Source organism: Manacus candei, unplaced genomic scaffold, assembly GCF_025592945.1.
Source record: "Manacus candei isolate 608988 ecotype Guabito, Panama unplaced genomic scaffold, ASM2559294v1 h1tg000005l, whole genome shotgun sequence".
Classification (NCBI taxonomy): domain Eukaryota; kingdom Metazoa; phylum Chordata; class Aves; order Passeriformes; family Pipridae; genus Manacus; species Manacus candei.
Window position 1 is genome coordinate 10033915 of NW_026138053.1, and position 25344 is coordinate 10059258.

Here is a 25344-nt window from a genome sequence, read left to right on the forward strand (position 1 = left end):
TTACTAGCTGACTTTTTATTAGCTAGTCCTTTCCAAGTGTTTTTGATGCTCTGTCTCAGTTTAAGAGAGATATTAGTATTATTTATTCCGTGGAAACAAGGATTCATGCTGCAACATCTTCTGTGCTCCACTGCAATGCCCACTGAAGCTCTTGTCCCAGCAACATTTGGGAAATCCAGTTCTTTGCAAGGCAGTACCTGAGTAGCATCATCTCTCTGTTTTCTTTGCTCTTTTTCAGTCTGTTTTTAAGGTGTCTGTGGGGGTAGTTCTTAGCTGGGGTTATCTGACTGCTGGTTGCCTCTGCCATGTCATCCTCCTCTCCTAGAAGGAGAATCCCATGTCACTATCCTCTCATAGAAGGAGCTGTGCTGTTGGCACTCCTGGTACCAGGGAACACTGACCACTGCCCTTGGAGGCCTGACTGTGCTGGGAAGTGCTGCCTGTGGGCAGCCACAGCCATTCCCACAAAGCCTGGCAAAACTGAGCGCCTTGTCCAGCTCTGGCAGTAATCAACCACAATCACCCTGTCCTGCACTAATTGCTGAGCAATTGCCTGGTTCCTGCTAACAGTCAGTGGGCTGCTCAGTGAGTTGCCAGCCTGTGGCAGTCCTTGGTGACCTGATTCTCATGACCTGGGTGGTGATTCACCCCAACCAGTGCTGGTGGGTACAATCAGGACTTCTGCAGGTTTGTCCAGTTCTGCCTTAACTGGCTTCATCAGGGCTTGGCTCATGCTCCGGGCTGACCTCTTGGTATGAGCTTCCTTGAAATGCTTCATTTTTGCTTCAAAACAGTGGCTGGGCCCCCATGACTGATCTCCTGCCGCTCACCTTGGGGTGTGTTACAGGAACTGGGATGAAAGCAAACTGGGAGGGGGCAAACTGGCCAGCACCAGGACTCTGCACAAACTCATCTGCTGCTGAGGGCTTCCGTTACTGCTTGGTCTCAAGACTCTGTCATTATCATAAGATTAATTTCACCCCACTTCAACCACCTAAAAATTATAGACCAATCTTAAGTGATGGCTGCTTTTTGAAGAAAACAAATTGCGAGCTCAGGAGCAAACTATCCTGTTGTGCAGGAAGATCAGGAATTTCAGCAGAAGCCAACTTGGTGAAGTGAGGAGCTTCTTAGCGAGTCAAAGTGCAAAAAAGATCAGGCAAAGATTGAAAAGGACTGGGAGCAAGGAAGGCATGGGAAAATGTTTGGGCATGTGGGGTGAGTTGGACTGACCAAGGGCTGATGGAGCTGTGACTAGTGAGAGGACTCCAACATGGGTATGTAGTAGGGAAAGAAAGATCAGTAGAAGTGTTGATCTGTGGATGAAACAGCCTTGTGACAAGTCATACATGAAAGGCCAAAGTACTCAGTGTCTTTTTTGTCTCAGTCTTCACTGAGTCCTCACCCAGGCCCTGGTGACCCTCCAGCCTGTTTGGGAAGGAGAGGGATGGAGGGCAGTGAGGGAGCAGCGGGTTAGGAACAGCCTAGAGGAGGTGGATGTGTTCAAGTCCATAGCACTAGACAAGATTCAGGCTGGAAGAGGTGGGTCATGTGACTGTAAGGTCAATGTGTGTCATTCAGGAAAATTGTGGTGCTTGGGAAGATCTGTGTCAACAAGAAAAAGGTCCATCTTTGAGAAAGGTGAAGGGAATCTGGGGAACTATGGACTACTCAGACTCTTCTCATCACTGGAGAGGTCACTGAGGGTGTCCACTGGAGTCTGTTTCCAAACACAGAGAGGACAAGAGAGTCAATTAGGAATGGTAGATGCAGATTTTCCAAGGGCAAATTGGACCTGAAAACTCCGACCTCCTCCTCCAAGGGCTGTGGGGATGGCCTGGCTGTGGGGACATGGACAGCTGTGGGTGGGTGTACCTGCTGCAGTGAGCACTTTGGCACCATTTCTCTCAGCATTCCCACATGGCAGTGAAATGGCATTGCCAGACAGACGGGCTGTTGACAGGGCTGGATATTGCTGGACCACCAGGCTCCAAGGATGGTGATGAAGGCTGCGTGTCCAGTTGGTGGCTGATGACAGGGAGGGTGTGGGGTATCTAACAGTGCCCTGCAGCTACTTGAGCACTGGTGGTGCTGATGATTAGCTGGAGATCGTCCTGCAGAGGGTGGGAGAGCAGGTGACCTCTGGAGGTCCCTACCAGCCAGTTCCTGTGACTAGGGTAGAGAGGTGCCTTCTACAGTTAGTGGAGAGTGACAGGCACCTCCAGGGGGGTAATTCAGCCCGTCACAGCAGTGTGCTGAGAATAGACCAGGATCACCCCTTGGAGGTCCCAGCCACTTTCCACTGACTATGCGGGGAGCTTAGGTGATTAACTTTGAGATGGCTAAAGATAGCTGCAATGGGCCCCCCCACCGCAGTGACATTTCTCCAGCCTGCAATTGGGGGTGCTCAGGTTACACTGCAGCTGGCTTGGGGCTGGTTGGTGTTGACTCAGAAACATCACTGCTACTATGGCAGTGGGGTGACTCGCAGACGTCTGCTGCTCTTCACGTCGCAGCCGAGTCACGCTGCAGGCATTCCTCCCGTCACCAGCAGCCCCTGCCTCGGCAGAGACATGAGCTGTGCCTTCTTCCTTCTTGGGACGGCGTGAAGTCTTTTGGTTTTGTGTCATTCCCTGCAGACAGGAGGTTTTCCTTTCTCCCTTTCATCCTGCTTTCCATAGTCCCTGTGCCTTCACTTGGTAAGGCATCTCTGCTTTCTCCCCAGAGTCTTCAGTTTGAACCTGGATGTGTCCTCGCTGTTCTTGGCAAGTGCTGGCTTAATCACTGCCTTGACGTCTTCAGCAGTTTTGGAGCCGTTTTACTTGGGACTAAGTTTTCCCAGCAGCCTTTCTGGGCAGCTGAAATGGTCTGTCCCAGAAAGGACCTGTCTTTAATTAGGGAACTTAGAATGCCAGGCTTCTCAGTGGTGCTACACAAGAGTTTATTTCTCCTGCTCCTTGTTTTGAAAATAAAAGCAGAAATTAAAAATGCCCACCAAATCTTGGCCATATTTTGCCAAAGGCTGTAGCGCCTGTCAAACACTCTCATCACCAATTTCAGTCTCACACATTCCTGGCAGCACCATCTCACTCATTTCCTGGCATTTTTCGCAATTAGCAGTAGAAAGCTTTCACTTCAGTTTTTTGTCTCTATCTTCCTCTGTCATCTCTGAATGCAGCCTGAATACAGGCTTCATTGTTTCTGCTGCTTTTGAGCCCCTGTTAGGATTTTGTCCGCGTTTACCCACAGCTGGATCTTCTCCAGTGCCACCTCCTCAGTGTACCCCTACCAGTGGCTTTGCCAGTTAATCCTGTCACCTCCCTCTACAGGGATTTCATTCGCAGGCCTTTCTGACCACATCTCATGTATCAGCGCTGGTTAACAAGAAAACCCTAGATTTCTAAAGTATTTTTTTTGTTCAAAGTGTTACTTTGAGCCAGCTCCCTGTTCATTTGCATGCAGTACCCGTGCCCGTTCCGGCTGCAGCCAGCCTGTCTCCTGCTGCGCTCTGGCTCCTGCCAGCCCCGCTCCACCACGGCTCTCCCTGTGCCCACTGTGCCGGGCACCCAACAAGAACCCTTTGCTCTTACTCCTACCTCCCCTGCAGGCCAGATGAAAGCTGCAGGTGTGAGAAATGTGAGAGGGGGCAGCTAGAGTTACTGGTTGGACCAGAGTCCCAAAAATACGATGGGGCAAGGGGAGAAGGGCAGGCTCGTCCATTTGTTCGGGAATTGCTCAAGAACGGACTGGCTCCACCTGTTCCGTGGGTGCTGGGGCTTTGTGCCTTTCTTAGCACATCTGCACTTATCTTTGCAAAAGATATAATTAGTTTCATTGCACACAATGAAGTGGTGGGGAGGAGGGGAAGCGCATCTAAATGCTCTGGTGTTCCCATGATTTTAGATTACTCCTAATTCCAGCCCCGCCGTCCAGCGGACTGGGAGTGCGCAAGTGTCCGTAGACCTACAAGAGGGAACATGTTCAGGCTCTGGCAGCATTGCTGGCATGTGTGGCATTGGGTGGTTCTGCTGGATACATCTTGCTTTCAAATAACACCTTGTTTTAGGTGCATGTGTAGCTTTTATGCTTGAAAAAGAAATTGGAAATCTGTTCCACAGACTCCCTGAATATTGGAAGATTCACAGGATATCTATAAAAGAAACCTGTAATTACAGGATACAGGGGTTTTTCAGTGCTTGCAGTTTGTGAGTTGGTACTATCAGACCTTTTCATTACAGATTTTAAGTGAATCCTGGCAGTTGTGCTCTGTGCCTTCGATTTTGTTTCTTGTGCATTTTCAAACCCATCTATAGAACAATTTTCTCAGATCTCTTTGCTGGATCTGTTAGAACAATGGTTTAACTCAAGGAAGTAGCTCTCTGCTCACGGGTAGTCATGAATGCACTAACAGGATACATTAAACAAATAAATCAGTTGGTGTCAGTTATTCCCTTGGCATTGTCAAGGATAAATATGTAAACATGTCCACACGATCTGTAAGCAACCGCAGATCCATTAGGGAAGGCAAAGGGTAAATGGCTGACAGCCTGCACAAGGCCCTATTCTATCAAGTTTTGGCATGTCCTGTGTTGATAAACCTGTTTTACTGAACATGCTCCTGGGTTTTGGAGTGATGCTACACGCTGGCTGATAATTATTGCAGGGCAATATTAGTTATAATGAATCTTGCTTTCTGAGGTTAAAATAGCCATTTTCTGTTGTTGAAAGGCAGGGAGCACCTTTGGCCATCTGGATCTGTGGTCCTTTTATCTAAGTCAGGACCACATGGGTGCCTTGTTAAATCATGCAGACCACCATTCCTTCTCCTTCTCCTTCTCCTTCTCCTTCTCCTTCTCCTTCTCCTTCTCCTTCTCCTTCTCCTTCTCCTTCTCCTTCTCCTTCTCCTTCTCCTTCTCCTTCTCCTTCTCCTTCTCCTTTTCTCCTTCCTTTTTCTGTCCTCTAACCTTCATCAGGATTTAAGTTCAAGCAAGTCTCAGCTGAAGCACAGGTGGGTTCAGCTGATGGATCAGCTGGGATGTGAGGTTCCCACAGAGAGGGCTTCTACCACCCTCCTTAGACAGGAGCTCTAGTCAGTAGTCAAGGAGTAAGAAACATAAATGAAGCCTTCAGTAACATTAATAATATCTATCCACTCACCAAATAATAATCTGCCATTCCCATGATTAACTAGAGAATCTGCCTTCTCAATCTTTTTTGTCATCTCTAATAATGACAACAGTTATGATAATCTAGAATAAATATATTATCATTAGAAATGAGTTGTCTTCAGGTCTTCTGATAAATGCTAATTCTGGACTTAGTCCTCTATAGTCCTTAATACTGAGTCTTCTGGCTTCACCTGAGAATTAGGTACATTTTAAAATTGCACTCTTAAAGTATTTTCCAGTTGGGAGTGTGGGAGCTTCTTGCCAGACATTTCCTAAAGCATAGTTTTCAGTGCCTGCAAGTGGTTTCATGCATCAGGATAAACATTTACATGTTCCCTTACAAGGACATGAGGACCCCAAAAGCCCCAGCTCTCCTAAGAGTGGTGGTGGAGCTCGGTCACCAAATCTGCTCATTATTGACCTAATTCCCTGGAACTAGGGAGAGGTAGGAAGCATTTTCTCCTGCAATACTTATATTTTCATCTTTTGTTTTTTATGAGTGTTAATCTGTTTCTGGTTTTAAACAAGTGGCTGTGCATGTGGAAGAGGATGGATATACTGGGCTAAAGTTTGGAACACTGCCGGAAGCTGCAGTGCCTTGCTTTTAGTCTTCCTTGTAAAAGTTTCTCTTGGAATTTTTCATCAGCCCTTTTTGACAGAGACTATTAGAGGTTTTTTTTAAGTCTTAAACTCCACATGCCTAAGGTTTACAAGGAAAGTTGTGATCCATTAGAAGTAACTGTTCCTTTTCTTTGCAGAATTAGTAATTAAGTCTTTTACCAGCACAGTCAGTCCATAATTTGATCTTTAAGAATTGAGAAGAGCTGAGTTTATAAAGATATTGGCAAATATTTGTATTCAACATTTCTCATCCACCAAATTGGACAGTCTGTCCCCAGTATTGAATCCTCTTGGAAATAGTAACCTCTAGATCATGGAAAGCTTACATATTTTGTCACTTGCAGTATTCTGTTGAGCAAAAAGAATTGTAACTCCTCTCCAATTTTTTTAACTTACCTGTTTGACATGTGGTATTTTGACAACTCTTAAAGCTTTTAAAACTTTTTAGCCTTTATACTTTCTGCCAGAAGCAAGACATGGCACGTCTTAAAGTCTTTACTTAAAGGGACTGGGATGGCAAGGGACAATCATAAGGGAATCAGGAGAGAGAAAACAAACCCCACTTTAAATTTGGGTGTTTGGATCTAGTTTCAAAATGTTTCCTAACTTGGGTCAGCTTCTGTATCAGTTGAGGGCAAAGCCATCATTCCCTCCCACAGCTTGGGGGCTGGAGTCTGCCCCACCATCTCACCGTGCTGCCACATGGCCATGTGGCATTTGGTCACCGGATGGGGACAGTGGTTTGTGGGATAAGAGAGGAACCAGGCTGCAGCTGCAGATAACATTGCCCTCGTGCTCAGAGACTTCCTGGCCAGCTCTGAGCTGGGAGAAGGATGGCACAGATGGGGTTGGTGGGAGAGTGTTGGGCAAGAGTTTGTCATATTAACCCCCCTTCTCATCTGCAACACTTCATGGGCCTCCTGATGAAGTGTGTGTTTGCTCTTGTACTGAACTACTCCCAGAAAAGAGAATGATCTCCAAATCCTTTCACTTTCCCAATATTCAAGAAGAAAAAAGCCTCAAGTTCATATTTATTAACAGCTCTCAGTCTTTCTATTTTTACTGAGCACTGGTGAGGCCACTCCTCAAATCCTGGGGTCAGTGTTGGGCCCCTCACAACAAGAAAGACACTGGGGGGCTGGAGCATATCCAGAGAAGGGAATGTAGCTGGGGAAGGGTCTGGAGCACCAGGAGTGGCTGAGGGAGCTGGGGGGGGCTCAGCCTGGAGAAAAGGAGGCTCAGGGGGAACCTTCTTGCTCTCTCCAACTCCCTGACAGGAGGATGGAGCCAGGTAGGGGTTGGGCTCTGCTCCAAGGGAACAAGGGACAGGACAAGAGGAAATGGCCTTAAGCTGTGCCAGGGGAGGTTCAGGTTGGACACGAGGAGGAATTTCTTCCTGGAAAGGGTTGTCCAGCCCTGGCACAGCTGCCCAGGGAGGTGGTGGAGTCCCCATCCCTGAAGGGATTTAAAAGCCATGTGTATGTGGCACTTAGGGACATGGGTTAATGATGGCCTTGGGAGTGCTGGGGGAAGGGTTGGACTCAATGATCTTAGAGGCTTTTCCAACCTAAATGATTGTGAGAGAAAAATGAGAGAACGGACAAGTCAGTAAATGGGAAAAAGCTTCTAAAAACGGTCTGCTAAGTCACTTCTCTAGTGAGAGATACTGTGTCTTCCATCACCTTACAGAGCTGAAAAAGAAATAGATGGCAAAAAATACCGAAAATGCAGTTGTTGCAAAATACTGGCACATAACTGAGTTGCATTTCAGTACATCAGAGCGTTCCAAGTGCCACTGGAGAACATGAAGTGGTGTGCTGCTTCTGAAGGATCAGCCAGTCTGTCCTCAGAGGGACTGGCAGAAAGTCAGGTCTTGTGATGAAATGTCACCTCAGTTCCTGCTAGATTGCCACCATGACCAAAAGGCCTGCACAAACACCATTTAAAAACTGAAACTACCGCCTTTCATTACTTAGTTCCCTATTCTGTCTCAGAAATGATTTCATGGTAAGGCCCTAGAAAAAAATGACAAAACAACGGTTATAACTTTAGGGGTTAGGGCTTGGTTATGCAACACCCAAATATAAACTGAAACGCAATACACTTGAAGAGGCATCATGTAGGATTCCAGGAGACCATATCCAGAAATTGCAGGGCTGTTTCTGTGAGTGACCGTGTGCCTCAGCTGTACCGGGAAGGTTATCAAAGTCTGTGAGTGAAGAAAGTTTAGGAGTGTTTCTGGCAGAGGCCGTTGCACTGCTGATGTCAGTGTGATGCTCACATTGGATTCAGGGAAAGAACGTGTCATGTAGCATCTAAACTTCTGTTTACTGTTTATGTGAATCACTGTAGCAACACAGATGCCACTCGGTGAGAGAATCCCAGGGCACTTCATCTTTGTCCTCTTCTCTGGAGCCAGGCTAGGAGAGTTGGGGGTGTTCAACCTGGAGAAGAGAAATATCTAGGGAGACCTTAGAGTCCCTTCCAGTGCCTAAATGGGCTCCAAGAGAGCTGGAGAGGGACTTTGGGCAAGGGCCTGGAGGGACAGTACAAGGGGGAATGGCTTCCCACTACCAGAGGGCAGGGTTAGATGGGATAGTGGGAAGGAATTCTTAGCGAGGTTGGACAGGGCTTGGAGCAACCTGGTCTAGTGGAAGGTGTCCCTGCCCATGGCAGAGGGTTGGAACAAGATGATCTTTAAAGTACCTTCCAACCCAAACAATTTTTATGATATCCATGAATATTAAATATTAAGAAAGCTAGAAAATGTTCATTATTCCCTTTTAAGATCATTTCCACACAAAATTTTTACATTTGTAGAAGAAGGACTTCTAACTAGCCTTATACCTGCCTGTTATTTTTGGGTAGCTGTGTATCTTACAACATTTCCCAGGGATTTGGAGTATGTATTTTAATTTTACGTCCTGTTTTGGAAGAAGCATCTACTACTTAGCCTTATGAGTGGAATCCTAGAATGTCCTTTCACAGTTTATTTGTAAACAGTCACAACAAGTTAACAGAGAGTTAGTGGAGCTGCACTAGCCAGGGAGGGCTGGCTTGATAAGAATTGGGGTTTGGGTTTCCGGGTTGATTGTCTCAAACTGCGTCACTTGGTGACTTTGGGGGACAGTTACAGAGTTTCTAAGAAGGACCGAACTTGGGCTCTCTTCCTGCTGTCAAGAAGGATAGTGTCTCTTCTTCTGCCTGCTTGTCTAATTTCTTGAAATGGGTGGGAATGTGGTATCTGTGACGTACTTACTGACCAAGCAACTGGAGCCAAAATCAGCAGCAGGTTTAGAAATGACTGACTGATGACCATAGAGGGCAGGGAGGGAGGAGATGCTGGAAGGCACTTGCACATCTTCAGAGCACCATTTCACCAGTCTTGTTTGCTTAAGAAAATGAGTGAAAATAAAAAAATGTTTGGATAAGTTGAAACCAAAAGACGCCTAAGAAGGGCTACCCAGGGATGCAGGTGGTGCATTTCTGCTGGGTCCCAAGACCCAGAGGGAGCTGTGGGCAGGCTGGCCAGTGTCAGAAAAAAAACCAAGTTCTGAAATAAAATGTTCACGGTGCTTTTATGTGGAAATCCACTTCTAGACTGGGAGAGCAGCAGAACTCACCCTTATTTCCCCTTAGAATGATATTTCGTAAGAACTGTTTGCTCTCACTTTAGTGTGACTTTGCTATTGAAATGAGATATTTTAAGTGGAAGTTTTTGTCTGCATTTAAATCGTTAATCTGTTGGCCTCTAAATGTTTTTAAAGAAAAGGCCCAGGCAAATGATAATGCTCATGTTTTACATTACTAACCAGGCTGCAGCCTCAAGGGACCCCCACTGTTCACAGGAGCCTCACTGGAATGAAGCGGAAAGACAGAAACAGAAGGAAGGAGGGTTCTTCTGTTCTTCTGCACAAGTGTCCTGATACACTCTGCTAAAAATTCTGAAAAACATTGCAAATGTATACAGTATTCACTCTATATTTGTTTCATCTTCCAAAAACCAAAAGTAAATATAAAGTGTTTAGAGTCAAACCCTCTTGCTCTATACCTAAGCCTCGAAGTTTCCTAATTCATATTGATCTCCTTAGTATGTAATAGCTTTCCTTGGTTTGTTTTTTTTTTCTTTTATTACAAAAAACTCATATTACAAAGTAAGGGAATCTCCTGAACTGTTTTTCAGCTCTGGGGAACACAGATCCTTTGATATCAGGTGTAAATTTTTATTCCTGGTCTTGCTTTGTCCTGATGGTTCTTTTGGAGGTGAAGATTTGAAGCAAAGTGACAAGGGCAGTGGGTACTGCAACCCCAGCCCTGGGCAAGGCTGGAAATCCCCCAAAAGACTAATATTAGGGTCTTGTGCCACAGTCTCTGTGAACCTGTTCCTTCTCCTCCTCAGGAATGCACAAATGTTGTGGTTCTTCTTCCTGAGGAGTCTCAGAGCAGGAGAACACAGGAAGATAACACAGTATGGTTCAGTATTTAAACATATGGTCTATAGTTTGTCTGAGGAGATGGGTTTTTTTCCTATTCCCAAACTCATGATTCAGCCTGTTTAGTTTTATCGATCTAAACATTTTCTGTAACAAGGAATTTGAGTCCTTCGAGTTCAACATGATAAAGTAGCTGATAGAAAATATGCCTGTTAGAAAGGAAAACACACCGAGTTCTGTGTGTTTTGGCCATTTCCACTTGCTTTTTAATACATGCAGCACAGAAATATGCAGGAATGAGATGACTTGTGTTTGGAGCTCTGTGAGCACAGAAAAAAAACCATTAACTTTCAATACCAAAAAGATTTGGATTTACAGAACCTTTAAAACATGTCTGTGCCAAGTTTATTGCTGAATTATCCTTTGACAGCATTTATTTTCAATATTTAATGTATAGTCTCTACCCAGTGATGTCCATTGCTTTACGGTGAATGATGGAGGGGATGTGTCCTTAGGAAGGCAGATACCAGCACAAAGTGTGGTTCCTTCTCCCAGGAACACGAGGGTTTGGTAGGGAAGGCAGGGGTGTGCATGTCTGGAGCTACATCGTGTGAGCTATAGAGCAGATCCTTCACTGAGTGTGTATCTTAACAATTCTGACCTCTGATGTCACTGTTACCTGCTCAGCCAGTGCCATTAGAAATGCTGAATCCATTAGCTTTGACAGATTTATGGGGTAAGCATATGTCACCAGCATTATGAGAAGCAGTTACATTCATGGGGAGATTTTATGATTCACTGTATCCGCTTATGTAAACCTTAACTTTTACGCCGAGAGCCGCTCGGGAGCATGTTGTCCTGCTGGCAGGGTCAGGGAGCACAGCTCGGTGGGAGCAGGGAGCAGGAGCAGGGTCAGGGTGCGGGGCCTGCTGGGGAGCACAGCAGAAAGTGGGACCAGTGGGGTGTGGGGCTGATGGGCAAAGCTGGGAGGGAACAAGGCCAGCAGAGCTGGGGAGCCAGCGCTGACAGGGAGCAGGGCCAGGCAGGGTTGGGAAGCGGGGCTGCTGGGACTGGGGAGTGGGACCAGGCAGGGCTGAAGAGCAGGGCTGGAGAGGTTGGGGAATGGGACTAGCTGCGATTGGGAAGCAGGGCTGATGAGGAGCAGAACCAGACAGGGTTAGGGAGCAGGACTATTGAGGTGCAGGGCTGTTGGGAAGCACGACTGTTATTGGAGAGCAGGACTGTTGGAGAGCAGGGCTGTTCAGGAGCAGGACTGTTGGGGTTCTGGGCTGTTGTTGGAGAGCAGGGCTGTTCAGGAGCAGGACTGTTGGGGAGCAGTGCTGTCGTTGAGGCTCAGTGCTGTTGGGGTGCAGGCTCTGGCAGCTGCAGGTCCCGGCCGGGCGGGGAGCGGGGCTGGCTCAGAACCATCATCCCGGGCGCGGGCAGCGCGGAGCGGCGGGGGCGGCCCCAGCCCCGCAGCAGCCGGGCCGGGGGGGCCGGGACTGACGCTCCCCGAGCCCTGCCCGGCCCTGCCCGGGGGGCGCGCTGTTCCCCCCGTGCCGCGGGGGCAGGGCCGGGGCGGGCCGGGGCGGGGGCCGGGGCCGGGGCCGGGCCGGTGCCAGCGGCGGGCGGGGACTCGCTGCCGGCGGCCGGGACAGCGCAGCGGCGGCCGCGTGATGAGGGAGCGGAGCGGCACCTCCGGCGGCGCTGGCGGCGGCTCGGGCGGCCCCGCCATGGACAGGCGGCCGCAGCGCCAACCCGAATACATGTCCGTGTGCCTCTTCGCAGAGGAGCCCTACCAGAAGCTGGCCATGGAGACGCTGGAGGAGCTCGACTGGTGCCTGGATCAACTGGAGACCATCCAGACCTACCGCTCCGTCAGCGAGATGGCATCCAACAAGGTGAGCCCATATGCGGGACGGGGATGCGCAGTGGGCATGCAGGGCAGGGATGCGGTGCGGTGCGGGGCACGGCAGCCCGATGCCCAACCAGTCTGCGCGTCTGTCCAGGACGGCAACTCCAAGTTAGTGTCGGGAAAGGGGGTGCGTGGAGGCACGGCCAGGAAAAACTTGCAGCGGGCGGCGTGGAGAGGGCGATCCGGGGGGGTGAGGGGAGAGCGATCCGGGGTGGCATGGGGAGGGCAGTACGGGGTGGTGTGGAGAGAGTAGAGTGATCGCTGCCGCAGGCTCATTTCTGAGAATTAAAGAGGTTTCAGTTATCGCTGGTCCCTTGGAGCCGACATGACCAGGAACACTGTGCAAACGCATTTACCAGCTTACCACTCCAAAAGTCAATTAACTTCATTGTTGTCTGTCCGTAATAACGGCGAACTGTCAACATTGTGGTCCGGGATTTTATGGCTGTTTTGGCTTTCGGTAGCGTTTTAATTTGGTTTTTAATGCGCTGGGCTGGCTCGGCATCACTTGGCAGCACATGTTGAGGGTGCGAAGGGAAGGATGGTGCACAGGGAATGATCTCTGAGGGCAGCAGCTCTTTCGGGGAGCGAAAGGGGAGTTGTGAGTTTTTTTGCGAGGAGTAAAGTACTGAAGTGTGTTTAAAGTCAGGAGGAGAGCAGAGTCCCAGGAGTATCCTGAGAAGCAGCAGAGAGGGAGGAAAGCGAAACGCAAGGTCTGAGCGCCTGTATGCAACTTCTGGGAGCTGGTGTTCCAGCCCCGCTCCCCGCTGGATCCGGGCTCCCCCGCATCAGCCTAGCTTCGCTCCCGCATCTCCCCGAGCCCGCCCGTCCCTCGCGGGGCGGCCGCTGCGGGCAGACTGCTCTCCCTGCCCCGGGGCCCGGCCGCCTCCCCGCCGCTGCCCGGGGCTGCCAGCAGAGCCGGCACACCCGCGGGACGGGCTGGCAGCTCCCAGCCCTGTGCCTGCCTCTTCCAAGGATCCAAGACAGCGGTTCCAGCCCCGCGTTACCCGCTAAAGCGGTCACGGTCCCGCATTCCCAGCCCGATCCCGCTCTGGCTGTGGGATTCAGAATGCGGTTTATGCCCGCCGCCTCCACGTCTTTGCCCAACTGCCGTGGTTTTAAACCCAGTTCTGCACGAACACCATGTTATTATCATTTTTTTTTCTTAATTGGAAATTACTGAAATCAGAAATGCTGAATCATAAACTGAGTTTTTGGAAAATAGTTAAGCAAATAAATCACATGTTGTTTTAGCTTCCTCCTCTGGTAGTGATTACCACGATGTGCAGGGGCAAAGGAAGCAGTAAAAGTTTTGTAGGTTGAGCTTTCAAGAAAGGAATATTATTTTTTTGTTTGAGTTTGTGTTGAAGGAAGGCCGGATGAAAGTTGAGAAGGGTTTAGGCTGCACCTCCAGTATGGACACTGATGCCCTTCGGTTTGAGGTTACTTATTTTTGCTGAGTGACAAATCTGGACTTGTGAAGGTGAAAGATTTAACTAAATTGCTTATGTAGCAATTAAAAGTTGTGGTCTCTCTTTGTGCAGATGACTTACAACTAGGTCAAGCTAAAGGTTCCTGAAACTTTGTTCTTTCATAACCCATTTCTGAAATGTTTGCGCTTTTTGGTCAACTTCCAGTTTCACAGTTTTCATCTGTGAAAGAGAAGCATAAAATGGCCTCACACCTTGCTTCCCTTTCCTCAGCAGTAGTAAATATTGACACAATTCATGGTATGGTTTGGGTTGGAAGGGACCATAAAGATCATCTCATTTCAACCCCCCATAATTTGAGGGGTTTGTGGTTTTTGGGGTTTGGTGGCAGACTCTGCAGTCTGACAGTCTGACAGTGCGAGGTTGGAAACCTGCATCTTCATGAGAAGGCTGCAACTGTCCTCCATCAGGCAGGTCTTTCCCTATGCCAAGTATACCACTGCCAGCTTCACTCAAAGGCATTTCAATTTGTCACCGGTAAATAGCAAAACAGTCAGATGTTTTGAAAACAGGATGCTTGGGCTCCACATTATTAAAGAAAAACGGAAGGAGAAACAGTATAGATAGGAAGAAAGCAAATAGCCTCGGCATGCTCCCAAGTGCAGGAGCAGTATAAACAGTGACCTATCTTCCTGACCTCCGCTCTCGCCAGTTCCTGGCCCTGCGCCACCCAAGCCAAACTACGTCATTTGAGACTGATAGTAGGCATGGCACAGCTGTTGCAAGTGTGACTCGAATTTCCTGTCTCCTTCCTGACAGACGTAGTTTAGAAAATCCAGAGTTGCAACAACAGCAGAGAGAGAGGGAGGATCTCAGCATACGTGTTCGCAGGGTGATTCTCAGAATCCCTGCACAAGAAAGGAATCGGTGGCTGGGGGGAAGCGCCATGCAGGACGGCATCCTGGCTCTGAGCTGATGGGTTTCGGAAAGCAGCGGTTAAAACATGTGCGTATACTTTTTTAAGCTGTGAGTTAATGACAGGAGGAGTGAGGAAATGAGCAGCCAATCTTCCAGTGAGCTAACGAGCCGATTGCGCTGACATCAGTGCGAGCAGAGGGAGCACTGCCGCTTGCACAGCGGGACCTGCAGTCCCACGAGCTGGGATCCGACAGAAAACTGGCAAAGAGGGAACTCTGTGCCCTGGAGTGCTGTCAGTGTTCCTGAGTCCTGACGCATTATCCAAGCAGCGCTTGATCTGCAAACCAGCCCAAGCCCTCGCGGCTCCAGCTGCAGGACTGACTGTGCACAGTGCCCTTACCTTTCTAAAGTAGAGGAAAAAAAATTACCTGCAAAATTACCTGGTTGCAACTGACATGAAGGGAATTTATTTTCCTAACGCTATACTGATCTTTTGCTGTGAGCTGATGTGGCCCTGCAGCTTTGCAATGAAACAAAATTACCTATAAGAAGCTCTCCAGGCACTCAGTGCTGCCTGAGGAAGCAGACCACACTTATTTATGTTATTGTAACATATATATTCTTTTATTCCTGCATTTATCACCCTCTCCAGCTCCCAGCTCAAGCAACTTCTATTTCTCAGAAGGGTTTGTGACTCAAGATCCTGATGATGAGGAAGGGGGTATTTTCTCTCTTGGTGGCCACCCTGTAACGTTGTGTTTGGCATTGGGCAGCTGTCCCCAGCCTCACTTGTCCTGCAGACAGAAATGCAGGACCTGCTCAGCTCTGTTCCCTAATATAGCATTTGGGATCTGAGGGAGGATGTGCTCAGTGCATCCCCTGATTCATAAGAAGGAACAAGTATCTTTCCCAGATGAAGTGCTGGTCTTGCCAGCTCCAAGTTTTTATGGAGCCATAATGTGATAAAATTGAGGAATGAAGTAAATATATTGATTCTCAGGAGCTACCTCCCTGTCCGTGCAGGATACACCCAAAAGGTGCTAAGCAGCACCTTTCCATCTCCTTAAATTAGACCAGTCTCATTTAGAGCTTTTTGCAGTCCATTAAGTCCAGATAATGTCATTTGTGGTCTGTGGGAATATTCAAAGTTTAGGTGGACAGAGATGGTGTAATGAGAGTTCCTGCTGTGTGCTCTCCGACTTTGAAAACCCACTTCTCTTCCCGGGCTGTTCGTGCAGCTACACCCACTGCAGAGTAAATCCTTAAATTATCTTATTTCGTCTTTAAAGACATCTCTGTTACTCCCAAGTGCTGGATAACACAACTCAAATCTTGCCACCGAGGGCCGTGTCCAGCCAGCAGCTCGGAGCAGCAGCACAACGGGGCTCCGCGCTTGTGTCTTGGTAGCTCGTGAGCCAGAAGCAACTAAGATAAACAGAACTGATTTCGTTTTGCTTGTGTTTCAAAGGGCATTTCGGTCAGAAAAGAGGAGCAAGGCCGCACCTCGCTTTCAGGAGAGAGTGGCTAAATAAACATCTGGACACTAATGTAAACTGCTGAGGTCCGCGGTGGAGGTCGAGGGCGGCGCGGGGCCAAGTGCCAGCGGTGTATGTGCCGGGCTGCACAACGTCCCCGCTCGTCCTCCTCCCTCCTGCCAGTCTGTCAGCCCCCAATATCGTCCCCTTCCTACGTGATGTTTCCCTTAAGTGGTGCCGAGCTGTTTAGTCTTTCCCTTGCTTTTCGCTGTAACTTCCTTTGTTTAATAAGCTTTAAAATAGCCGAGCGCCGCACAAAGAGAGGTCTGTTCGCTGGTGCAGCAGCCGGAGAAACAAAGAGACTTCCACGTCTCCTGTTTTCACAAGCCGGGATGAATCACTGAGCTCCGCACGCGGTTCCCCGGCCGCACGCCGGTATTCCCCTCGCCCGGGGACACTGGCGGTACGGAAGCGGGGGCTGGAAAGCTGGGAGAGCTGTGCTCCCGGAGCAGCCCCTGGCACTGCTCCCCGCGGTCCCGCAGAGCCGGTCCCCGCAGAGCCCCGCGCACGTCGTGCCGCTTTGACGTCGGCGCTCCGTTAACTGTTTCGTTCACGTCCAGCTGCGGGCGGCGGAGCGGGACAACACACCAGCGGGATGCTCCAGGAGGTAGGAGCTCTTTAGGGCTGAGGATGGGAATGTTATCTCCATCTTTGTGCTGTTTGATGGGGTTTCATTCGTGGCGAGGATGTTCTTGTCCTAGAGGACAGGGGACTGCGTTTCTACAGTGATGCGGAAGCCAGGGTTTGTCACAGAGACACTCAGGAGTGATGAACAAGAGGTTCCAGAGAAGGCTGCGGGGTGAGGAGGGAACTGGCTCTGACCCAGACTGTGAAAACCCTCAAAGCTCCTCATGGATGTTCAGGATTTGGAAAGCTTGGTCCGAGTCAGCTCCTCTGTATCAGTTCTCATCATCATGATATATGGACTTCTAGAGTAGCTGTCTCTGTATCCATCATATTCTTCCTCCTTTGCTCTTTGGCCTCTAAAATATATATCATTCTGGTTGTATCAGTTAGCTTATAGGTGCATAAAAATCAGGAGTTGGACTTGATGATCCCGATGGGTCCCTTCCAACTCAGCATATTCTATGATTCTATGAAATATGCCATAAAAGTGGGGTGCGGATAGTTGGGGCCACATGCATTTAACAATCTAATATTTTGCTCTTGCCAGCCCTCTGGGCTGTCAGATATCCTAGTTAAACCTATTCAAATATTTAAAAAATGAAATATTGGAAATCTACAGCGTTGGCTGTGGGAAGTGTGGATTAGGAGTCAGTGCCACTGTTTCAGATATCCTCCTAGAGCAAAGGGACTCTGAGTGGTGGATGCTTTCTCATCTTCTGGGACTGATGTGGTAAATGTGTGGGAAAAGCCCATCTGAGGGAGATCCCACAGCCACACGCAGCATATGTGCTGCTGATGCAGAGATGAAGACTTTGGGGGTAGAAATTTGGTTCAAATTTCTCTTCCCAGGAGCCTTTGTGGGGACCTGTCATCCCTCCTCCCAGACACAACGGTGCCCAGGACCTTCTGGCATGTCCTTTAAACAATCCTGCTTTTACTAGGACATGATGGGTTTTAAGAGTTCTGCATTCTCAGACTTCTACGTTATAACATATTAGGGTGGGGCTTAAATAAATAATAGCTCAAAGGCAGGTTCTAAATGAATCATGATCTGAGGGCAGAACTAGAGAGTGACTAACTGTTCAGAGCAGGGACCTCTCTGGAGTGAAGCAAGGATACTGGAGACATGTGACATCCCAGAAGAGAAGCATCACTTAAAATGAAGGTGAGCTATGAAGGGTTTCAAAGCAGGGCTTAATACTTGGAGCAGTCCTACTTTTGATCCTGATTTTGTGGACCAGGCCAGTTTCCATAATCTGACTCCAAGTCCTTAATTTTTCACCCAGTTGCAGAGCAACTGCATTCACTGGGGCACTTGGTGATCCAAATATTTGCACTAAGTGAAACCTAATTGAAAGATGGTGTGTTATCAAAGGCAGGACATGTTGTGGAGATTTAGTGCGTTGAAGACTCATGATCAGAGCTCTTTAGAGGGAGAGATTCCTCCGATTAAAGCCTTTGCTCAGTGTTTAAAGCCAACAAACCAGAAGTGCCTCACCTTGCTGCTGGTTTAGCATAGCTAAATGATGTGCTGGTTTAGCACAGAAAAATGATTCTGCAGTGCATTTGCCTATCTCTATGTGAGAAGGATTTTTCATTTAAATGTATTTACATTAATTAGTGCCTTCTGTATGGTTTTGATGCTTGGATTAGGCTCATTTTCATTTTGGCAGGACCAACTACCACACTGGGGGGGGATACTGTATTGTAGAGCTATCCTGACTTCTTGCCAGGACTTAAACTGACTTCTTCCCAGAACTCACTCTTTTGTCCCGTGTTTTCTGAAGCAAACAGACTTCTGTCAATTAAAAATTGCCAGAGTTTTTTTCATCGTGGGCATCTTTGAAAAGTCATCTCAGGGCACAAAGTTATTTGAATTTTCCAGAGCCTGTTCTCCTACTCAGGTAAAACCCCAGCTGAATTTGCCTAAATGATGACTGCAGAGCTTGATTCAAATTTAAATTAAATTTAAATTGCTACTTCATACGATTAACAAAATCCTGTGTTTAATTGCATTGCTCTCTTGTTAAATGACAAATGCTCTTCCCTCTCAGTTGTTTGTTGTTTGTTTGATTTGGTTTGGGTTTTTTTTCTGAAGATTGAGACTCTAATCCAGGTTATTTAATCCAAATGTCCGGCATCTCCTGATTCCACGGAAGAGTAGGGATGGCTCTGCCTGCTCCCTGCAAGTGGCTGGGTGGTTTGTGGGCTCTCCTTACGTAGTTGTTTGGCTTCCTCTGGCACTGAAGGCCCCAGCAGTGTGGTTTGCATGGGTGTGACTGACACAAGATTTTGGTCTGAGATCTGCAGCCTCCTGCAGCACTATCTGCTCTCCAGGCCACAGATGTTGTCAGCTGCATCAGGTCTTTCTTTAATCAACTTTGTGTCAACAAACAAGCTGCTGTAGGTTTTAATTTTGCTGGTGCTTCCTTGCCTTCAGCATGGGCTGGTTCTCATCACCTCTCCTTCCCAATTCTCCTTTTGCAGTTAACACAACGAACATTTTTCCACCTAGTAAAACTCTAAAAATGATTTTGCAGAATGAGCGTTTTTGCTTGTTCCTGCTCTTATTTTCTCACCTCTTATTTGAGTAAAGAATAAAGGCAGTGCTAGGATGAGAAACTGGTATGAACACTCACCCCACTGTATTCAGCTGGTGATGGGTACCACCTTTCTCAGGAAAGGTGACACTGCTCTCAGCAGTTACCCCTTGGCTGTGATGTGCCACTTGTGTGGTTCTTCCTCCCAACAGCGCAATTTATTTTATAAAATGAACCTTTCAATGATGGACAGAGAGTGCCATTCTGTGGAGATCGTTGCTGAGCTTCTGGGTGGTTCTTGCCCTGTGTAGTTTGGTATTAATGGGGAGGAAATCCATAGAAAATCCAGTAAGATGAGATGTAGACTCCAGATATTAATTAAGTCTGTATTAATTGGCTAGAAGAGGCCTAGTCTTCATGTAGGAAGAGCATTTTGGATGAAGCAGAAATCAACCAAAACTTCTTCCAAAGAAACCCAAAGCTTCAGTTCAAGCTTCAGGCTGGACCAAACCCCACTGACGTGTTTTTTCCACCCAGGGAGACACACAGTGTGTGCCTTGTCACATCACACGGGGAGAAATAAGTGTTGGATGGGGCTCGGAGCAAGCTGGTCTAGTGGAAAGTCTCCCTACCCATGGCAGGGGGCTGGAATGAGATGTTCTTCGAGGTCCCCTGCCAATCCAAACCATTCTAGGATTCTGTGAAATCTTAAACTCTCCCAGTCCTAGTATTTCATATCAGTCCAAATGTAAATCTAACCCAGGGTCTGTTGGATCCCAAATGTAAACCTAAGCCAAGATCTGTTGGATCCCAGGTGCATCCATGGTGTTGGATACACCGAGGCTGGCATTCCTGGGCCGGAGCTGCTGCGGGACTGCCCGCCGGAGGAGGCAGCAAGCAGATTTGGCCCTGCAGGCATTTCTCCGTGTGCCAACACAAACCCAGGCAGGCACACCTTATAAACACATGACACATTCATTTTCAGGAAAGCAAAGGGGGTGGTTTCTCCATGACCTTACCCATTCCCCCGCAGCGGGTGGAGGGGTTTTTCCTCTGCCTTACCCGTTCCCAGCAAGTGAGTAACATGCCCCGAGCCTGCTTTGAAATGAACAAATTCAGTATGGTTTCGAAGCAGCGCTAATCCACAGTGCTTTCCTTGGGCAGGATCCTATAGGGAGTTTTTTCTTTCCGGCATTCGAATGCAATTTGCATATTTCAAGTCTCATTTGGCTGGAAATGAGCTGGAAAGGCACACTCCGCTTCAGGTTCCAATTCATCACTTTTTTAAACCCCGTGTTGCGTAAATCCGTCCCACCCAAGGGAGGTTCTGCTGCTCTCAGAAATGCTAAACTTCACGGGTAAAATCTGAATATTGTTCTGTCTACATCAGATATATGTTATTGCTTTCATGAGCAGCCACATGCTGATTTATGGCAACATGCTATTTATTTATCAACATTTACATTGTGGATTTTTAAATTATTCTAATAACATCAGGCCAACAAGTTGGTCATGATGTTGCTCCTTTAAAGTCTTCCTTTGAACATATATATAAATCAACTCTGCTTTGATGTGAAATTGGAGATTTCATAACCGTGTGTTTACTTTTTGGTTTAAAAAATAAGCTGAAGGGAAAACAAAAAAACCCCAAAAAACAAATAGTACTTTGTATCTCATTAAAAATAGTTTCTAGCACATTAAACGTGATATTGTTTTAGGAAACAAGAACTAGAAAGAGTTGCAAAAACATTTGATTTTTTTAATGACTGATAGTTGACTGCAACCATTCCACTTTTCTTCAGGCACTGAAATACAGCTGAAAACTTTTTCCTTTAGTGCTGATTAGGGTGAAACAGGCTTGTTTTTTTTATTTAAGCGTTTAAATGCACCTTCTCATCACCCTCAATGTGAGTGCCTAAAAAGGCAAATCAGTAGGAATTATGAAGTAACAAGGACTGCTGCAAATTTGTTTGACACAGTCCTTTCTGTAAGTGATGTAAGAGCAAGAAAACACAGATAAGCAGGGTTACTGCTCCTACAAATTAAAGAATTTTAACTCTTGACTTGAAACTTGCCAAGAAACAACAAAAGAAGTGGTCTGTACTTCGAAAATCCAGGAGTTTGGTCTGCTTAAGGATTCGGTCTCTGTGCAATACAGGAATGAGAGGGCTGGGTATAACAAGCTTCAGGCTTCTCAAGCACGGGGATAATATTAATCCCATATTTTTTAAAATCTGCAGTAGACTGTCCCATCCATCCCTTCTGATCACCCAGAGGTCCAGACAGAAGCATTACACACTGGCTGTCTGACCCGGTTGCCGTACACACGAATGAGTAATTTCCCTCCTGTGTGTAAATAATTTCCGATGGGACTGTCGTTCCCGCTCCGTCACACGGGCAGGTGAGCGTCAGCTCCTCCCAGCTCCCAGAGCTGGGCATCCAACTATTCCCAGGAGTAGAGCTGTTAAATGGAGTTGCACCAAAGTTTAATTGCGCCTCTGGACCTGCAGTAATTTACCTGAGTAATTAAGTGAGGAGGATTCAGCCCAGCTGCTTCTGTGCGGAATCAAAGGCGAAAGTAACCCTCGTACCACAAATCCTTTTGTTCTGGGGATTTCTAGGAGCGGTGGAGGAGCGAGGGATGTAACGTTTGCGTCAGAAGGGTGGGTCACCGGGAAGGGAGTTTATAAACACTTTAACACACTGGAGATCTGCACTGAGATTCCTCCATCAAAGTGTGGGGTGGGACCCCTCTCTCCATGGGTACTCCAGGACGGAGCCCCACAGCATCTGAGCAGCTCTTTTATCTTGGAATTGCCCTCAGCTCCTGCAAATGACTAAAACTTTTTTAAGCAGCCTCTTTGCATAAGGACTCTTGGCCTCAGGGAACCCCAGCTGGTATAAATTGACTTCAAAGGATTTACATCAGCAGCAGATACATCCTCCTGTCTTTATTTTGCCTGTGATGCACCAGGAACACCTCTGCTGCTGTACTCCAAAGGGGAATAGGAACAGGAATAACAGCAGGATTTATCACTGAAGCCAGTGCAGGACTGAAAAGGCCAAGAACTGTCTGTCCTTCTTCATGGCTTTCCCTAAGAGAGAAATAGAGTTGCTCCTTCCATAAAGAGCCAGAAGAGTGGGAATTTCCATACTGAAGCACCAGGGACATTTCCCCATTCCCATCTGAGTCATACCATAGAATCATGGAATAGTTTGGGTTGGAAGGCACCTTAAAGCTCATCCTGTTCCACCTCCTGCCATGGGCAGGGACACCTTCCACTAGCCCAGGTTACTCTAAGCCCTGTCCAACCTGGCCTTGGACACTTCCAAGGATGGGGCAGCCACAGCTTCTCTGGGAAACCTGTGCCAGGGCCTCACCACCCTCACAGCCAAGAATTCCTTCCCAATATCCCATCTAACCCTGTCCTCTGGCAGTGGGAAGCCATTCCCCCTTGTCCTGTCCCTCCAGGCCCTTGTCCCAAGTCCCTCTCCATCTCTCTTGGAGCCCCTTTAGACACTGGAAGGCCACAGTAAGGTCACCCTGTATCACACACAGTGAGCCCAGAGCCAGAGCCCTCCCAATGCAGTTGGGTTCCTACATCTGGCAAATTCTATCTTAAATTAGGCCAAAGTTTCTTCTTCTGCCTCACACTCCAGTGAAGGAGTAAATACAAATATTGCAACTTCTGGTGGAGAAAAATCCTAAGCAGTGAGGGTTTGGTGTGGGCAGGCAAGAGGGGAACTGTGAGTGAACTTTCCCAATGGTAATCAAGGAAATTACCGCCCGCACGCATGACTGGAAAGCTGGAAAGAAACTGTGGATTCCCTCAACCAGAGGATGCCTGGGATAGGGTCACTGCTGGTAATCAAAGAATGATTCAATTCTTGTAGACCTAATTTGGTGCAGATGACTTCTGCAGTTACTTCAGAGCATGCAAAACAGGAAAGCTCCATGCAATGCTGTGGCTGTTTCTCACACAACCCTCCAGATGGTTCCAGAGTGTGGTGACTCGCTGGGAAGGTCGGCTGTGTGTCTTTGGATATGGAAAATTGCAGTTGGGCTTCATCTTATTTCCATTATCTGCACTCTTCTCATCAGCTGATTGTGTTAATTGCATGGTCCTGTGGTTGAAGTTTCAGGTAGAGGGAAGGCAGCACTGAGCCCTTTTCCAGATTTTAATTCTTTTTAAGGGAAGCACCCTTAAAAGTCATTCCCTCCTGTGTCCACCCTTGTGCATGCACGTGCCTCAGTTCCCATCTGTGCAGCAAGGCTATCAGTGCTAAATTCCTTTGGAAAAGGCACTGAGATGATTATTAATAATGAAAATCGCAGCACAGGTCCACATGCTCCTGATGGGCATTACCGTAATTGCCCATGTTGCTGATGGGCATTACCATAATTATGAGGGGAGAGCATGAGCTCTCTGAAGCCCCATCCCTGTGTTTGCCTGGCATGGAAGAGTTGGCATTTTCTCATCACTACCTGCAATCTGTTTGTTTTACCCTTTGCTGTCGCATCGATTTAAGGACCTGATCGTTACAGAGGTTTGCTCGTGACATCAGCCATTGATCCCTGCAGAGGCAGCAAACTGCTTGCTCCGTGCAGGCAAGTGGCAGAGCACTTGCCAGGGCATCCTGACATCAAGGGTAGCTCAGGAAAAATCCCAAATACACCCCATGAGCAGTGAAGACAGCCGGCATGCCTTGGTCCATGCTGGACTGTATGTTTTTGAAAGGGCATCATGTTATTAAGTAAATCTTGCTTAGGTGCCAGCATCGTTCAGATGGCAAATCATAATAAACTTTGCAAATCCTGTGAGAATTCCCACAGCTCCGTGGGTGTCTCAGCTGGGTTTGGCCCTCATAGTTCTTCTAGCAGTGCTTTGATTCTGCTGCCTGTGTTTATAAAAGGTTGCCGATTAAAAGTCTGGAAAAGTGAAGGAGATTAAGGCTGTTGGAGGAGCTGTGGGGGACAGATTCCCTGTTACAGATCGGATATGAGGATCCTGAGGTCGTTTATCTGTCCTCATCTCTGCTGCAGATGGCTTGGGTGACCTTGTGCAGACAATTTAATTGCTCTGTGCTGCTGTGAAAAGGGAGCAGCTGCCCTTTTTGTGCTTTATGGAGCCAGTTGTGAGGTAAAGGCATTTTTATCAGATGTTTGTCCATCACTTGGGATCATTTAACTGAAAGGAGTGATTGTATAGAAAACCCGACTGATTCAGCGGTGCTTAAAAGTCATTTGTGTGATCATCTGATTATGATGTTTTCCTTGTAAAGATAAAGGCCTCGATCCAGAGAGTGTTTCAGCACATGCTTGGCTGTCAGGCTGTGGGAGTGCTCACGTGTCACTGGCTGGTGCTTGTGACCAGTGAAAATACGTCACTGTGAGGAGTGATGGGGTCAGAGCCCTCCTCCCCTCCCATGACCTTTCTCTGCCTTGGTTTTCATCCTTGCTACCACTCATCCTCCAGCACTAAGGCTCCTCTTGGGAGTTTCAAAAACACTTTTGTCCCTCTTGGTTAGCATTGAGTGTAGAGGAGACCCTGTGAGCCAAAGCCCATGGCCCAGTGCTGTGGAATGTCCTCCTGAGCAGCCAGCATCCTTCACATCCTCCTCCTGCCCATATCCCATGAGATATTCACCTTCACATCCTGTTCCTTCTTGTATCACGAGACAATATTTAAGCTGTTTGAGTAACCTGGAAAGTGAGGCCTCACTGTGTGACATTGAGAGTAGGTTTGGATTAGAGATTGGGAGGGAATTCTGGGCTGTGAGGGTGGAGAGGCCCTGGCACAGGTTACCCAGAGAAGCTGTGGCTGCCCCATCCCTGGGAGAGTTCAAGGCCAGGTTGGATAGGGCGTGGAGCAACTTGGTGTAGTGGAAGATGTCCCTGTCCATGGCAGGGGGTGGAATGAGATGAGCTTTAAGATCCTTCCCAATCCAAATCATTCCATGATTCTACGACACTGGCAGGGCAAGGCAGAGAATGCTGCAAAAGAATCATGGAATCATAGAATGGTTTGGGTTGGAAGGGGACCTTGAAGATCATCCAGTTTCAACCCCCTTGCTGTGGGCAGGGACACCTTCCACTATCCCAGGTTGCTCCACGCCCTGTCCAACCTGGCCTTGGAGACTGCCAGGGATGGGGCAG

The 25344-nt window shown here is 47.9% G+C and overlaps 1 protein-coding gene across 6 annotated transcripts in view; it reads left to right on the plus strand.

Annotated features, from left to right (window-relative positions):
- PDE4B (phosphodiesterase 4B) overlaps positions 1 to 25344 on the plus strand; it is a 172135-nt gene that overhangs the window by 131097 nt on the left and 15694 nt on the right. For 3 of the 6 annotated variants that reach the window (XM_051798047.1, XM_051798056.1, XM_051798062.1), the window contains one exon: positions 12011 to 12123. In XM_051798047.1, coding sequence (XP_051654007.1) covers positions 12011 to 12123 — 113 coding nt within the window. Of the gene's footprint in view, positions 1 to 11973; positions 12124 to 14384; positions 14573 to 16600; positions 16628 to 25344 lie in introns of those variants that run through there. The other 3 variants (XM_051798080.1, XM_051798068.1, XM_051798073.1) reach the window with 3 other exon arrangements.